We start from the raw sequence: 17,661 nt of genomic DNA on the forward strand, positions 1-17,661 counted from the left end.
AATAGGGACAGATTAATAAAACATCAGGGCTTCTTCAACGGCATTATTATAAGTGGTTTTCTTGAGTGTTGGTTGGAGTAATGATCAGAGAGGACAGGATCCATAATCCTATTTATCTGAAACCATATAATCTTCCTGAAGCTCTTTAATAGTGCCCAGCTCTTTAATTACAGAGCAGCACATGTGCTGCTGCAGCCAGGCCTACCTGCAAGCCCTCTGCGGGGAGCGGGGGCAAGGAGACCTCCCTGCCGGCCGCCCTTCAGGCTCCGACGCCCCAGAACGCCCATCCTTCCCGGCGCTGCTCCGCGAGGGATGCAGAGAAGCCCCCAAAGCCCGGCCGGCCGGCTGCTGAAAAGAGGGATTGTTCACTTCGTCAAACTGACACGGCTCTGCCGGGGACCAGCAGAGCCCTCGGGTCCCTGCGCAGCGCCGGGCGGAGCACGAGGGCCCGGGGCAGCCACCGGCCCGGCCCCGCCCGGCGGTGCGGGGGCTGCCCGGGAGGCGGGGGCGCTGCCTCGAGGGGGTGTCTGCAGCCCGGCCGGCCGAGCGCGGGGGGCGGCCGAGCCCCGGCGCCGCGGGCACCATGGACAGTATCCTGGAGCCCTTCCCCGCCGAGCGGCTCTTCCCCGCCGCCGGCACCGGCTTCCTCGACTTCGGCGACTTCAGCGAGGCGGACTTTCTCAGCAATGTGGTAAGGGACCGCCGGCAGCACCCCCGCTCCGGCGGGCCGGCCTCGGCAGCGGCGGCGGGACGCGGCGGCGGGCTGTCCTCGGTCCCCGCCCTGCCCCGGGGTGCCCCGGAGATGCGGGTAGCCGGGTGCCCGCCGTCGCACACGACCAGCTCCCGGCTGGACTGGCCCGGCCGCTGTTTATCCCGAGGAGACCCCGCCGGGGAATCTCAGGGCGGTTGTACACTACGGTTTTATGAGCCTGATGGCTGGGGAGAAGTGTGCGGTGCCAGGCGGGGAATGCACGACCTGCCGTGTATGAGGTCGGGCAGCACCGGAGGCACGGCCGGTTGCCGTCGGGAGAGCTTCGGGCTCAGCGCCTCCTCTCTCCTTTGCCTGTAACTTTTCCTCAGAGTGGCATTTGGGATGAAGCATCTACCGCTTGGCGCTTTGGCTGGACTGATTTACTTTGGAGAGAAGGGTGAGGGGGAAGAGTGACTAGGGAGGAAAATGTGTTGCCAGTCTCAGGGAACCAAAGGGGCATTGTTCACCTCTAGGGAAACTGCCCAGTTTCTCCCAGGAGTCAGGCGAGTTCTCAGTCCAATAGCTCTCCCTGAGAACACGCACAGACTCTTTGCTGTAGAGCTGCAGGATCTCCATGGGAGTTTCCATGGGATCCTGCAGCCCCTCTGCCAGGCAGGACCCAGCCCGAGGCAGGAGTGGGAAGGGCCCCACCCCAGAAGTGGTTTGGAGCGAGGGTGTCCGGCGCTGGGCAGCAGAGCACTCCCTGAACGCGAGGCTCCGCCGGCCTCTGAGCGGCTGCAGCCGTGGGACAGTGCCTGTCCCGGACAGAGATCTGAGCAATGGCTTGTCACTCCCCTTTCACAGCACCGGCACCTCCCGTGCTCCGGTGTAGCACTGAGGGTCCCTGAGGAGCAGGGAACAGGGAGAGGGCGAATCCTCTGATGAATCCACTTCTGCTTTGCTACACAAAAGATGTTTAAAGCCTTTTATGTTGCCTCCTTTGTAAGGGAGACGGTAGAGATGCAGAATTTGCATAAATATTAAATGCACTGCACCAAGCAGAGGCACACAAGGTCTGGGAAAGAGATTATGGAGGCAGCCCCATCCCTCAGAGATCTTGCCAGCTCCTAATTTCCGAGATTGCACTGTGCCTTGAGGACTCATTCCACTGGGCTCTACCAGAGGCAGCAGAGTCCACAGTGTTCAGGCAGACCTTCCAATGGCACATCACCCCAAGACTGAGTGCTTGCCTCACCTGCTCATATCTGAGAGACCTGTTGTTAGGAGTTTTGTGCTTTCCATAATTCTTTACACATCCAGCATGGATGAAGCTATGGTTGATAGGAAGTGCTTTATGCAAAGACCATTTATTCCTTTACCAAAATGAAAATAGTATGTATTGGCACCAGCACTTTTACCAGGTGCAATATGGGCTATGGTCAGAAGTCAGGGAACCCCTAACCAATATAGGTGGTACCTTTTTATAGTTAAACACAACTTCTGCCTTCTCAAGCAGACCCTGTCAAAAGAAGCTTTTGTGTAAGAGTGCCATCTGGTGCCACCTGCCAGGACAGTGTGTTTAAAGTGTGTGGTGGCTGTGGGCAGGCTGGCTCTGTCCTGCCTCATTTAAATGGCTTTTCTGCTTGGAGAGCTGCTTCTGGAAGCAGCTTGCCGTTGTCTTCTCATTTAACTATGTTGCAGTGACTCAGGCATCGTGCTCAGCTGACAGCAGAAAGGCACTTTTTTAAAGGCTTTTTTTCCCCTGTGAATTTTTTCCCAACTGCCAGCACCACAAACTTCTGCTGGAGTGAGAGAGTCAAGCTGAAACCTTCTCTTCCTGCAGATGATAAATACAAGAGATTCTGTAGCCACTTCTCGCCTACCAAATCTGTTGGTGATACAAGAGCCAGAACATAATACATCAGCCTCTTTGTTCTCACTCTGCATGACAATGGGAAGGATTGAAGAAATACACTTGGATTTTCTTACTAAATCCAGCAAATCTCCTGGGATCTTGCAATGTGTGGAGAAGTTCTTTTGACATAGAACTGTGCAAAACATCACGGTGCACAATAGGCACAAAGTTGCCAGTGCCTTTGCTTCAAAGATGGGCAAACTTTTCCAGATATTGTTCAGCAGGCATTTTTCTTAAAACAGGCCAGGAATTTCAGCCATAAAATGTCAGTATGAAATTTTCATGAGTATGATTTCCTCTTTTCAGAAAGGAAGCAGAAAGAAAAGATGGATGAACCTTACTGCAGAGTCTGTGCTCCTTTGGGGCAAGAATTGCATGTGTCTAAACTACTTTCTTTTCACAACCTTGGCAGTCCTAATGAGTCATTCTGGTCTTTAAAAAATGGTTCTCTTTATTGTTCATCTGAGGCTGTGACAAAGAATTAAGGCACATCTCTAGATGCATCTTCAGAAAGATCTGTGTGCTTGCAACAGAAAAAAAAATTGGATGTGTACAAGCTGCATTTCAGAGACATCTGCCCAGGTTGTAAGGATAGCTTGACAGAAACCTCATGAAATTAGCAAGAACAAACCCCAACTCCTACCCCTGGAGTGGATGGATGGATGGATGGATGGATGGATGGATGGATGGACGGATGGACGGACGGACTGACCCACCTGGGGTCATGGAGCATTGGTGCCCCAGTAGCAAAGGCAGCTAGGAGCAGGAGTGACGTGGTAGACAGACACAGGGAAGTGATTATCCCCTTTTTTTTTTGAGAATCATAAAACTGTGTCTCAAATACAGCGTCCAGTTTTGGGCTGCCTGATAGCAGAAAGACGTGGATAAATCTGAGTGCATCAAGGGCATTGTCACCAATATAACTGGGAGATGGAGAATTTCTCCTGTGAGGAGTGGCTGAGGGCGTTGGACTTCCTCAGCTCGAGAAGAGACAGCTCCAGGAGGATCTAGCAGAAGCCTACCTGCACAGCTGAGAAAGTTACTGAGAAGATGGAGCCAGGCTCTTTCTTAAGTTCATGGCAGGAGGACAAGTGGTCATAAATTGCAACGGGGAAGGTTTAGACTGGGTTTAAGGAACCGATTTATTGCTGTGAGGATTTGGGGTTTGGTTTTTTTTTTAAATCATATGGAGAATGGTATCTGCTTAATTGGAGGGGAAATTTCCAAAGGACACAAAATGCATCTCTTCACTTAGCTTTTGCTAACCAGACTTACACAGGATGGCTGCTAACAGCACTCAGTCTCCTTTTGCTCTAGAGGCCGCATACTGCTCTTGAGCTTAGGCCACTTTGCTCTTCTTTTTCTCCCAGAAGGACCTACCATAAATAAAGCTAATTCTTCATGCAGTGCCTGTTTATCAGTTTCACCCATTTGTGTCCTGCCCAGTCCAGCATATATGATCATTTCTACAAGCAACCATCTATTTGCTTAAAGTCTATTACAACTGCACTCAGAGAACTCTTTCTTTCTCATTCAGCTCTTACCAGTGCTGTGAAACTCTTCAATAGACTTATCTCTTGAGTCAGATTCACCACTGTGCTTCACTGGGTTTGTGACACTTGTGTCAGAAGGAAGCCAGAATAAACCAACCAAACGGGAGTCATGTGTTTCTTTTTATCCCAGTACCCCAGTGGGTTTGTTTCTTCCCTCTGCTTCTGTGTTTTATAGTGCAAAAAAACACCTTCAAAGATGACTTTGGATATTTATGTAAACACAGCTTTATTTTGACTCCATGCTTTTCAAAGCACATACTTTACCTCCTTCAAGAGACATCAAGGCAAGAAAATAGCCGGCCTGCTCACTCGGGTCTCCACAGTTAGAAGCTGCAGAATGGCTGTTCAGGCTGTCTCAGGAGTGCTAACCCCGCTCCTCTGGGAATGCACACTAATGCACTCTTTCACTGTGTGGTCCTGTATGCCCAGGCAACGTGACAAATGGCGTTTTCTGGAGCCTACAAAGGGACAGCAGAATGGGAAAAGAACTGTCTGTCTCTATGGGTTTGCTCCTTGAGTGCAAACTGGGTGTTGGGCTTGCTGTGTGCTCTTTCCTTTATATTGTCCTGGTCTGCAGGAGGAGAGTGGCAGGACTGTACATAGTGAGCAGGCTGAGAGTGAGGCTGGTGCAACTCATAGAGGAAGCTTCTCCTGAAGATGAAGAGAAGCTATTCACCATGAATGACTGTCACTCTCACAGGAAGCCTGTACACACTTTTATTCCTCTTATGCCTACTACAGGGACATAAATAGCACTTAAGTGGTGCTTAGGTGTTGGATTGACCTTTGGTCTGAGCGAGTTTCATGCTCTGTAAACTGCCTCTCACCGTCTCAGTGCACAGTGAGGATGGAGAGTGCAGGCAGATTTGGTCACCCAAACCAAATCCTTTCATATCCTTTGCAGTTGCTAGACAGGGGAGCTCTGCTGTAACAGGAGGCTGGGTCTCCAGGACTGATGGAGACTAATGTCTTGCGGGGACGTATGAAGAAAGCATTTTGGCCCTCTAGTCCTGTGCCTGGTAAAATTTGGTCAGTAACATTTAGGATTGGTCTGCCAAATACTGGATATGGAAAGGCTATTTTCTTTAAATTTTTCTTGAAACTTGCCGACCAAATTCCTGTAGGATCTGGAGCACAGAGACAGAGACCTGATGGGGCCATCAGACCTGGCCTAATGGAAATTAATCCAAAGATAATAGTTCCTATATCCTTCGATTTCATTAGTCTCTTTGGATCCATCTCATGGTTTCTACACTTTGTGGCCCTGCTGCTCCTTACTATCTCATGGTGAGACTTACACTTGCAGAAGCGCTAGCAGCAGGATGAAACCAGAGCTGAATATGTGTCCATGGATCTGTGAGTCTGGGTCTCTGAGCATCATCACTGTAGAGTCACCACCAGGAAAAATGTTTCCCTTTTGATAAAGAAGAGGGGAAGAAACTTGAACTTCATTTGGAAGACTAGGTAAATACTTATTCCAGAGACTGTGGATCATTTGTGTGTCCTATCTGCCAGGAAATTGATAAACATTTGGGATACTCTTCCTAAATAAACACATTCATTTGTTGGACAACTGCCTGCATGTGCTGGGAACCCATTGTCCTAAATTATCATCTCTGCCAAAGTGGGAGAACCCATTAACTGTGCTCTTGGGCCAGAACTAGGAGAGAGGCTGCAACTTAGAGCAGGAGTGCAGGAAGGCATATGTCCAAAACAGGGTTAAACAGTGGAGACAGAGCCATCATCTTGGTGGGGAGAAGCAGGAAGATCTTTGTTGAAGTGCTTGCAGAGTAAACAAAGGGAGGGTTTGGCAGGAGGTGGAAGTACATCTGTGCACACAGTCCACTCCCACCAAGGGATCAGCACCAGCTGGGAGATGCTGGACTTGTGTACTGCTCAGTCCATGTCTGCCAGGTGATCCTCATCCTTGTGCATAAGGCAGCCGTTCAATGCCAGCACCACCACTTTCAGAGAGGGACAAACCTGAGGTCTCATTTGTGTACAAAACCTCTAAGACTGGCCCACTGTACAAGTGGGCAACCTTGTAGTGTATGGTAGCTTCAGAAGCCACCATAGTGTGTGGGAGCTTCTGAATTTAATGAAATGTGTTGTGTTCATTGATGCAAAATGTCTTCTGCTGCTCAGGAGCTCATCTGGCACTGCACTGGTCCTATCCTGTGCTGCTCTGGTCTCATCCATGACTGGCGCTGTGCTGGTCCCATTGGTGCTGCACTGTTCTTGCTGAAGCCTGGAATGGAGCTGTCTCTGGTAGAGGAGGGATTAGGAAAGAAGAGCATTTTCTGAAGCAACTCCTTGAAGGGGAATTTAGAACTAGGGATTTCATAGCCACAGCAGTAGCTGCACTATTTAAAATACGGCCAGGCTGACACCTCTGTGATTTACTGCTGTGTGTTTCCTCAGAGAAAAGTTATTCCTCTGCTTGCTCCCTTTTTTCCTCAGCATTTCTCCATAGGTTTTAAGGTAGTATTTAATTAGCATTTAATAATTACTTATTTACTATTTAAAGAATTCTCAGTGTTAAGGGGAGCAAATGAAAATGCTTAACTCTCTTGAGTTGTCTTTGGGACGGCCACATGGCAGATCCTCTGCACATAACCACAGGCAGGACTGTTCTTGATACAGCAATTTGATTCTCAAGACTCACTTGTTCCAGTGCATTTCAAGGAAGGGATTAGTCAACCCACTAAAGCTTGTGCATCCTTGTCCTGCTGTGGAAGTCCACTGTAAGAAACCAGATGGCTCACAAAGCCAGATGGTGACTCTCCTTGCTGCAGAGTTCCAGGAAAACAGGTGGGGCACCAGCAATGAAGCAAACCATTACAGCTCTACTAAGAAATGCCCAAAACCTGTCTCTTGGCCTAATATGGCTGAGAGATTTCCCAGGGAAATTCCAGGTCTGTGCAGCAAGATACTATGCAGTCACCTATGCTTCACAGGCAATCTTGTGGCAAGCATTCTTCAGGAGACATGTCTGCTGGAGGAGCCAAGTGTGTTAGGTCTTCAATCCAAGCCAATCTTAGTCTTGGGATTACCACATCCTACCAATCCTAGCTTTCTGCCAGGGACTGTATTTTCACATCTGAACTGCTGGGACTTCATGTCTCCACATGGGAGATGAGAAGTAAGAACAAAGGTGGAACCAAAGCCATCTTTCTTGGCTGACTCCCCAAGCTGGCACCATCTTTTTCCTGCTGCAGCAGGTGACTTCTGTGCAAGCAACTTCAGTGTAGTTTGGTATCCCCTGACTGAAATAATCAATCCAGATTTCAGCCTGGCAGTAGGACAGAGTGGGTGCTTACATGGAGCTCGTCTCTTACTTTTTCCTGTACGTTCAACTTGTGTTGTAAGTTGTTAGGTGTTTCCTTGGGTTGGTGTCTGCATGTTTTGCAGCGTTCCTCAGAGCAGAAAGGTTGTGAAGAGCCAAGGGCATGGCCAGAGTGGCAAGGGACTGCAAGTAGCATGCTGAAAGGCAGGCTGTGTCTTTCAACCCAGTTGCTCCCCATGTCTGCCATGCAGTGTTTACATCTATCTAACTTATTTCCAGCTGCTCAAGAAAACAAATTTTACTTCTGCTTTCCTGTACGGTTACATCATTCAAAGTTTTCCTTTCCTGTAGTTTCCTGAACTGACCCAAAAAACTCCAGCCTTATGCTTTCAACCACCTCTTTCTGACTTCTTTATCCACCTTCTTGTCTCTTTTTTTATATCTCTCCTTTCACTCTTATTTTCTTAAACCTGTCCAGGGCTATCTGCCTTTGAAATCATGTGGCATTGGTCTGTATCCAAGTGATAGATGCTTTACATTTACCTTGACACATTGATCAGCCAGAACAAGGTCTCATGAAGGTTAGAAGTGCACATATCCACATACTCTCACTCCTTTCTTTCTTGTCCTATTTTATCTTCTCACTTTCTAAGACTGAAGAAATTCCCCATACAGCACTGTGCTAGGCTATTCTCCCTGAAACTACTACATAATCTAAACCAGTGCTGGAGTAATTAGTACCATCTTTAGAGCTCAAAGGTGATGCCTTGTGTGAGGTCATTTATTACAATCACTGTCCAGGCTGTTCCAGAGGAAACTCACCCCTGACTACCTCAGCAAAGTTGCTTTTGGCTTCTTTACACTGTGACTTTGTCTTGATTAGGAAAAATGTTCATTTAGGTCAGTCTGGCTGACCCGATTAGCAAAGCCTGCTCAAAATGCACTTAGCATTTTTCCTAGAATAAATGCAAAACATAATGCTTTCAGCTGAGCAATTTGTGCCAGGAGTTCCCCTGCAACAGGAATGTCAAGGCTCCCTTGGGAGAAACCTGGCAGCTAAGGCTGGAGGAGTACTACAACTTGGGCCTGACACCAACTGTGTTACACAGGAGGGAACTGGATGCTACATTGGTTGTGGACATTCCTATTGGATTGTCAGCATTCCTTCTGCAGGTGAGCTTTGTTAGATCAATGCCCAAACAACATTCTCCATACTGGCTCCCCACCACAGTGTCATGGGGTCACTGGCTCCTCCTTTTGATGGCATGGCACATCCAGGGGGAGCATTGCAGCTCAGGAATAACCCATCTGCTGCTCAAGGCACAGGGGCTCTACCATGAAAACCTGCTCTGACTCTGCAATATTTGAAACCATCTCACTACTTGGAGGAGAGCTTTCCCTTCCAGAAGGGTGAAAAGGTAGAGGGAGATGAGGATGAAGAAGAGGACCCAGTTCCAGAGCCTTAAGAGTTAATTGTTGCATGTCAGAGCAGCTTGATGTTAAATGAGTCTCCTAAATTCATGACAGTTGAAGGAAGGAGCTGGGCAGGTGCTTTTGGCTAAGTTCACTGCTGTCCCGGGGGGAGGGACTGCAAGCCAGGCAGCTCAGGGAGGAGGAAACCAGCTCTGACATTTGTAAAGACTGTTGATGGAAGGTTTCTTTCAAAGACTTTTCAGTCTCTCAATCTGAGAGCTCTTTGCCCAGGGAGTGTTGGAAATGTGGCTCTTCTTTCCAAGCAAATGTGGCAGACTCTCAGGGTTGATGAGGTGCTGTTGAGCCACAAATACTGAATTGCCAATTGAATGATGTTGGGTTTGTTTTTGTTGTGTTTCTCTGTCTTTATGGACAGCAGTGCAGTGAGGTTGTTGGGAATGGGAGAACTGTATTTTAGTCCTGGGTCTGCCAGTTTTTTAGTGTGTGATCCTCAGGGTGTCACTTGCAGTAATGCAGCTTTTTCTCACTATGAAAGAAGTGGACATCCTTGTTCTTACTGCAAATGAGCAGTGTCACCAATGGGTGAAGCAGATTAACAAAAATTAAGACTGGAATGGGGTTTTGCCACTAAGTACCTGCCAGGAAAGGTCCATAGGAGCTATTACTTTGCTTCCCTAGTTGGACTCTTTTTCAATGACTTTGCAGCTACACATGATATTTGCCACATTTTCAGTTTGGCTCATCTGTTCTCCACTGATATCCCAGCTATCCTTCACCCCTCTCCTGTTCCTTGTCCCTGTGGACTGCACGTGTCTCTATTTGACCTCAGATACTTCAAGCTAATCCAGAGTAATCTTTCTGTGTCAGTATGAATGACTACGTTGGTTAGCATCAGGATTTAAACTAAAGGACTTTTGGCCCATGCTGTTACTGGCCTGACCATTCTGGGCCTTACGGAAAACCAAACAATTTGTGCTTTATAAATCCAGTGAATGGGCTGTACTCATGCCTCATCCTCCACTGTACAACCAGATCCTGGCTTAGGCACAAAACTTAACTTCTCCATCAGTTTGGTGCAATTTGCTGAGAGCGCCCTGTTTTATTTTTGCCCCAAACTGCTGCATGGTCAGTGCTGGGCGGAGTTCTCAGGCTCCCAAACTATTTCTCTGCTGGTTTGTAAATGAGAAGGAGGTAACAAGCTCCTTCTCATAACATACCATAATGTCATGGCTTTATCCCTAGCATGATATTCAAGACCCATGACTGTCCCTCCTGCTGCTCAGCACATGGTTTTGCATTTTCCCTTTCTTTGGAGGTGCCTTTTCTTCACAGTAACTCTGTATGGCCTGTTGTAAAGTTAGCATCACCGTCATCCATTGGGAAGAGTGATGCAGAGGTTGTTTTTTCATCCTCTGATCCTTCTCCTGCTCTTCAGGTTTTGTCAAATATAGTTGGCAGTGGTCCAGCAGCTGGATTAGCAGTAATTAATGAGCAAATGGCCTGCAGCCCTTTTTCAGACCTGGCAAAGCACATACCTTTCACTTTTTTCTTACATGGCTTTCAGCTCTTTTTTATCATGCTGGGAGAGAGCGGAGTAGCAGCAGATGCTGCTCGGGTCAATACTGGGGAGTGACAGAGGCTGCTGTGCTCTTTTCTTTGCTGCTAATTAATACCAGGGTGGTAGGTAGCGGCTGCTAGCTAGGACAGCAGAACTGTTTTCTCCCTCCCCTTGTAGCTGCAGCCACAGTGAGCTGTCAGTGGCAGCTGTAAGCAGCTGGAGTGAGCTGCAGCAGAGCAGGAATAATGCTGATTTCTTCATTTTCCTGCATGCTTCAGGCTCCAGGCGAACAGCCCTTACAACCTCCTCCTTTGTGACCTGGAGCTGAAGTCCCAGGTGAGATGAAGGCACACATTACTGTGTCAAGCCCAGCAGCCACATAGTGTGGTGAGGTCACCCAGCACCATTCATACCTACAAGTGCCAGACACCCATGTCCAGAGCAGTCACCCATCCACTGGTCTCAGATGCCTCTCTGATATTTGATGAAATTGAATTACACAGAGTTGTCAGAGGATTTATTTACTTATTCTGTGAAAGAGTGAAGGATGCCAGAAGGATGGAAAACAGGGAAAGAAAGGGACGAAAAACCAAAGATGAGAGAGGTAGCTATGCAGTTAGCATTCCTGAGCCATCTGGACCTGTTGGCATGGCCCCATCTGGATGGGCTCACGTGTTCATCCACAGCATGATGTAATCTTCATCATCCAGCATTTGATTTTTCTCCTTGTGCTGGATGGCCTCATATCTAGTGCATGTCTGGAGCGGGCATTTTGATTTCCTGTTGCTATTTGTGGACTTTTCCTGGCCAATCCTCAAGCTCAGCTCAGGCAGTTTGCATTCCTCAAGCAGAAGCAGCAATGCCACCCTGCCAGCAGGAGCAGAGGCCAGCTGCAGCCGGCCTGCCAGCCCGGGAGAGGCAGCCCTGCACGTGGAACCAGCTGTGGTTTGCACCATGCTGCAGCTGGAGAGAGAGTGACACCTCTGCCTGGTGCTCGGACCACGGCGGCTGAGCTCTGGAGTCAGCTCAGCCTTCAACACCAGCACAGAGAGGGACCACTGTTCCTAGATGCTCATGGGCTTTCCTGCCCTGCTGGATCTTGCAGCAGAACAGGAGGAAGGAGAGTTTTACTTTACTCAAGACCTATTCCTCCCTTCAGTAGATGTGAGTAAAAAGCAATTGATGATCTCAGTCCCTCTTCTTTAAAAATACCTGCACCAGGGGACACCAGGGCTCTTGACTGCCCTGTGAAGCAGGTGGGCTTCCCAGCACATAGGAAAGAAGACTGGGAAGCCCATCTGGTCTGACATTGCCAAGTACCCACTCTTGGTAGTAGAAGGCCTGTCATCCCCTTCCCTCCATCACTCAGTGCCATTTGCAGGAGGCAGTGAAGTCCAGTCAGAAGGATTCACTCAGCTTCCCACCATGTTCTGTGGGAGAACTGCCATGCCTCACTGCCATGCATCCACTGAGGAGTGCCAGCAGAAAGAGAAATAGTCATGACCATAATGAATAATAATTTTTTCTTGCATCCTTCCTAGCACATGAAATGAAGAAGATTTGTATGTCTGCCTCCCTAAGAGCACAGTTTGAAGGTCTTAAAGTCACGGAAGCCACACAGGAACAAAACAGCCTTCTTCACTACATAAACTCAATGTGTAGAGGGGCAAATAGTAGAACCATAGATCCCTTCCTGCTTTTAGAATCAGAGCAATTCCCACACTTCTGCATGGTTGGGAAAGTCTGAGATGCTCAGAGGAAGATGGGATTTCTCTACCATATTTGATTACCACTGCTGCAAGCAAACCTCAAACCCAGCAATATGAGAGCCTGCTTCAGATGATGCCATTCTCCACTCTGACTCAAGATGTGGGTAGCTGTGTGATGATACATTAGGCAACAGTTTGACCTGAGCATCCAGTACTCCCTCCCTTACAATGCCTCATTCTGCCCACATGCCTCCCTGAGCTTTGTTTCCTCCAGGGGCTTGGGAATGGGAAAATTGAGTGCAGTGACCCCCAGGGAGCAAAATTATTTTCAGTGGAGAATCCTACTGCCTGGTTCAGAAGTCATCCTGTTTGCATGTGAAGAGAGCAGGGCTTTGCTTTCATAATAACCCAGGGACAGCCTGTCCATCAGGAATGGACTCCCTGGAACCACAGAGCTGAGCTTTTCCACCCAGCTCAGCTCTGTTGAGTGAGAGAGTAGCTCTGGAAAACGACTGCCTCTTTTTAAACCAATTGGCAAAACTCTTGCATCTCTCCTGGGAACAGGCCAGGGATTCTGAGTCACTGCTTGAGTGGGTTGTGGCCAAGGTAGTCGTACCCAAGATATTAAGTGAGAGAGGAGAGATCCACTGAGGAGTGCCAGCAGAAAGAGAAATAGTCATGACCATAATGAATAATAATATAATGATGAAAAGATTCAGAAATGCACTGCCCACTCCAAAAATAAAGTTTGAGGACAACTCAAATGTTGTAAAGAAAAGAGAGAAAAGAGTCGACAAAGACCGCCAAAGCCTGCATGTCAGCTGCAATGCAAGGAGTCGGGTCCAGCTGGCCTGGGTTCAAAGAGCTCCTATTGTCCAACAGCATTTCCAAGACACCATTCAAAACTTTCAGAAAATAAACCCAAGATGCAGGGTGAGATTTATCACACAATAAAGGCAAGCCAGATGTGTGCACCCTTTCAGAGAGAGACAGGAGGAAGACGAAGGAGGAGTGAAGTGGGGGGGTATCAAGCAGCAGAGGCACGAGGGAAGAGGTTGGAATTAAAGGCCTGATGCTGTGAGGATCCAGGAAGAAGCAGGGGACTGGATCTGTGCTGGGACACATACTGGGCACTTGTGAAAGTTTCCTCTTTATCAAGAGCACTATACTTGGGAAAATTCACCTAGCATCAAGGTTGAGGAACAGAGAGGGAAGATCTCATTGATGCTTTTTTTTTCTTTTGTTGCACAAAACCATAATTGATACTGAAAGGTTGCTTCTTGTCCTGAATATCTGCAAAATAAGGCCCTGTCTAAAAGAATGTCCAGAAGCCAAACCACTATAGATTTTGTCTTCATTTTCTGAGGCTCACACAGTCTTCATTATTGCTTTGCAGCATTGGCCACCAGGGCAGGGATGTAACTTCTTGTGCCACAGGAATCGCTCACTTCCACCTGTGATTTAATTATGTTAAAATCTATTTAACATAATCAAATAATAATAAAAGCAATTAATTATACAGACATATAATTTAATATTTGAATATGTTGCTAACATGGAGCTACATGACTACAACCTGCCATCACTAGATAACTCCTCAAGTTCTCCCTGCCTGCAGAACAGCCTGCAAGGTGGCCATGCCATACCACACACCACAGATGAAAAGGTGACTTGGATTTATTTGTTCTCAGGAAAATCTGTGGTAGTAAGGACTTGTTCATCTAAGAGCAAAAAGCCTGAGAAAACATTTTGGAGGTTTAAGCTAGAGTCCCTCTTTGCAGTGACTCATTTGTTTGGTAACTATTTATCTTCTACAACAGTTATTGTTTTTTGTGTTGTGTTTTGTTTTGGTTTTTTTTGTTTTGTTTTTTCCTTGGATCTGGAGCCTTTAAACTGAGCTCAGTTGCCAATGACTAATTTGAAGCAGGACACACTCAGGTCTGTAAGGAGCCATATTTGATCACCAGAGTGGTTCCTCGAAGCCCTAAAACCCATCCATCATCTCCCTTGTCCAGGGATGTCCAGGAAATAGATTCCCAAATCCACCTGCTTCTGCAGAGAGCACTCCAATGCTGAGGTGCAGATGACTGCTTGATCTCAGATGCAGGAGCTTTCACAGCAGGAGTTCAGGGCACAATAGGTTTCCTGGCTTTAAAGGAACATGGGATCTTTTCTTCTCAGAAGCTTCTAACATTACTTGAGTACATGATACCATGCATCTCCACATTTCAACTTCTTCTCACCAGCTACAGGGTCCTTGGCTGCTGGGCCTTGTTGTGGAGAAGTCCAGCTTGAAGAAGGGATGAGAAGGGGTTTGCATGGGCTTCCTTTTCTCCTTCAGCTGTGATTTTCATCCCATGGTTGAAGCCTGATCTCTGACCAGTCAGATATCTGTCCTGATCTTTGGAAATGCAGGGCTTTTACCCCTGGTTCACCAGCATCACATCTTCATTCTACCCCAGCATGGAGTTAATTCAGGATACCCCAGCAGTAACAAATGGCCTGAGAGGCCTTCCTGCTCTTTGCTGCCTAGGAAGGATTTCCCCGTTCTCCAGAGACTCTGGTTTTAGCAGCTCCACTGCTGAGGTGAAAATGGTACCCTCAGCATTGGAGCTGAAGTTTAATTTCCTATCTGCTGCTTAGGGCACAGATTTTCCACTGAGATATTGGCAGAAGGTCAGAAATCTGCATTCCAAACGGAATTGCTTTGAAAACTGTCTTGGTGCAGGACCCTGTTCAGTCTGCTGCTTGCAAAACCCAACTGTTGCCAGCCTGGCCACTGAAGAGAGTCCCAGCTCTTGTCTCTCAAGATTTTACGTGAAAATCCCTCACATCCTTGAGTTACAAATCAGTTGGGCCAGACTTAGTTGCTCTGTTAAGTGCCCTTTACAAGGCGCAAGGAATGAAAGCCACCAGTAATGTTTGGTATTAGCTGCATGCCTGAGCTTTTGGACTTGAACAGAGTACAGCTCTTCCTCTTTCAAGGCCTGCTTTTCTTTATGGGACTCCAGGGACCTGCCAGGGGACAAAATGTGAATTATCTCTGATTTTTCTCTCTGAGCTAAAGAGAAACAGTTTCAGTGAGACAAATGAAGATGATTGTAAAGATAATTCAGACCTTTCCTCCTTCTCTGGTTATCTCCCAGAGCAGATTTCCTCTATCTACCAATGTGTCTTTCTTGTTGCTTTCTTGCAAGATGCAGAAAAAAAGGCCCATAAGGGCATGGGGCTGACACGCTGTGTAAGAGCAGAGATCTGCCAACTCTGGCAGCTTCAACTCCTTACTGGTCAGGGCCAGAAGCTTGCAAAAAATATAGAAGAAATGGTAGAGTGGCATTTATTCAAATTTATTTTGGTTATTGAATAAACATTCCCATCCCACTAACTGGTGAATGGCTTGAGCAGCATACCTCTCTTATTTTAATTGTATTGAAAGCTCATGCTGGGTTTCATGTCATTTAGTGATAGTGTGACATGGTTTTACATCAGCATGGCAGTATAGTTCACAGTCATGCAGAATACGACAGTATTTTCTTTCACTTGCCCTGCATGCTGTCTATACTATACTATACATCCCTCACCATTAAGCAAAATTTTTCTCTAAACTGCCCAGGCAGACGTGCCACACACAATTAAATCCATGTAGGCTTTTCCAGGGTAGATTCACCTCTAGATTTGCAGGGCTGGGCTAGGGATGCATCCCTTGGGTGTGCTATGGATGCCCAGTTGTGTTCTGGCTGCTGTGCCTCTGTGGGGATTGAGGAAGGGTGGATGGGCTCTGCAAGGGCACGCCCAGGTGGGGGTGGATCAGGCTAACATGGCAGATAGGGCCTTCCCAAAAATGATGGATTAGATTTTCACACATAAGGACACAAAGTTTACATGAGGTCCCACCTCCAGATGCTACAGCACAGCAGCTGAAAGCTCCATCATGGTGTGGAGTTAGGGTGTCACTGGGAGCCTGATGCAAACGCAGCTGAGGCTGCACAGGCAAAGCACCAATTCAGCCAAGACAGCAAAGATCTGGGGGCACAGATGACAATACAGCTTCTCTCTCTAAGGGCTACTGCTCGTGTGAAGTCTCTGCCTGGAGACTGACCTTGGCTTGGGAAGGAGTGAAGAGGAAGAGATCCCTGCCAGCTTGCCCATGGATACCTGCATTCCCACAGAGAACAGCGCCTACGCATCTCTGAACACAACCCAGCTGCCACCACAATGGCTTAGAAATAAGGGCAGCTTTGTTTTGTAGCAAGCAAGTTTTGTCTTCACTTCTCCAAGCTCGAAAAAAGCCTAGCAGGACTAGCCTTTTATTTACCTTTCACAAACTCCTAGAAATTTGCCCCAAATCTTCTGCCAAATGAGGGTCAAGTGCAGCTGATCCCAATGTTTCATCCTGAGAGAGCTGTGTCCAGTTCTGCATACGGTTTAAGTCCTGCTCTTTTTTTTTTTTTTTTTTTTTTTATCAGAGTCAGCTGCAAGGCAGTTGTAAGCCAAAGGAAATTTGGGACATTCATTGCATATGTAGCATACACACAGCAAAAGCATGCTGAAAAGCAGAGGCATTCCTTTTTATCCTCCAGGGTGCCACTGCTGGGAGGAGAGGTGCTCGCATCTCTGCAGATTCAGCGAGTCACATGCCATAGGCAAACCATGTACTGTAGCTGCTCTCCAGCGCAGGCCGGTGACACCTGTTTAGCCCAGAGGCTCTTTCCCCTCTCCTCCCCAGCACACGCATTCTGTTCTGAACCCGGCACCCACAGGTGGTGGGAGGCACACACCGGCCGCATGGCTGCGGCCACGCTGCAATGCCACTTGTCTGGTGATCACCTCAGCCTGGGTTCTGTGCTCTTCCACAGCTGTTCCCCTTGCCGGGCACTTCCAGTCCCTCCCACACCACTGCCCGTGGTGCTAATCCCATTTATGCTGAACACACTGGTGCCAGGTGTGGAGACACCAGTGTCCATGGCTTTAGCAGCACTAAAGATCCTCCACTGGGGCTACTGGGAAACCCAGTCACAGGCTAGCAGATTTCAACTTTCCACATACCTTTTACTCCCTTTTCATTCTTTCAGGGGCAGAAGCATTTAAGTTAAAGACTTAAGTCGCCCTCTTCCCCTGCTCCTGGTGCCTCCCCAGGTTCTCCCCAATGAGCTGCAGGCTTGTGAACTCTGAGCTCGATATTACACGGCTGCAATTTCGGCCACGAAACTTCCAGGCGGTCTGCGTTGTGCACACGCTTTTTAACAACATCACCCACTCCGTCAGCTTTGTCCCCGCTGCCGGGGCTGTAGGGCAGGAGCGGGTGAAACCACGAAGCCTTCCTGCCTGCCGGGGAGGCTCCGGCTGGCCGCGGAAGCCGTGTGTTCCGGAGGGGCAGCGGCGGAGCCCCGGGCGCTGCGCACCGCGGCCCGCCGGCCCGAGCGGCCCCGCTCCGTCCTAACCCTGCACTCCTCCCGCGCGCCGCGCCGCGCCGCTGCCAGCCGCCTCCCATTGGCCGCCTCCCGGCGGCGCCGGC

At 48.3% G+C, this 17,661-nt stretch overlaps 1 protein-coding gene across 3 annotated transcripts in view; it reads left to right on the top strand.

The window, feature by feature from the left end:
• Window positions 1-537: 537 nt before the first annotated feature.
• Window positions 538-17,661, top strand: part of CREB3L1 (cAMP responsive element binding protein 3 like 1) — a 44,997-nt gene continuing 27,873 nt past the window's right edge. For all 3 annotated transcript variants that reach the window (XM_039705578.1, XM_039705580.1, XM_039705579.1), the window contains exon 1: window positions 538-691. In XM_039705578.1, the coding sequence (XP_039561512.1) occupies window positions 584-691 (108 nt within the window). In that variant the 5' untranslated portion in view covers window positions 538-583. The remainder of the gene's footprint in view (window positions 692-17,661) is intronic.

Source organism: Passer montanus, unplaced genomic scaffold (assembly GCF_014805655.1).
Source record: "Passer montanus isolate IOZ18808 unplaced genomic scaffold, ASM1480565v1 scaffold18, whole genome shotgun sequence".
Taxonomy (NCBI): domain Eukaryota; kingdom Metazoa; phylum Chordata; class Aves; order Passeriformes; family Passeridae; genus Passer; species Passer montanus.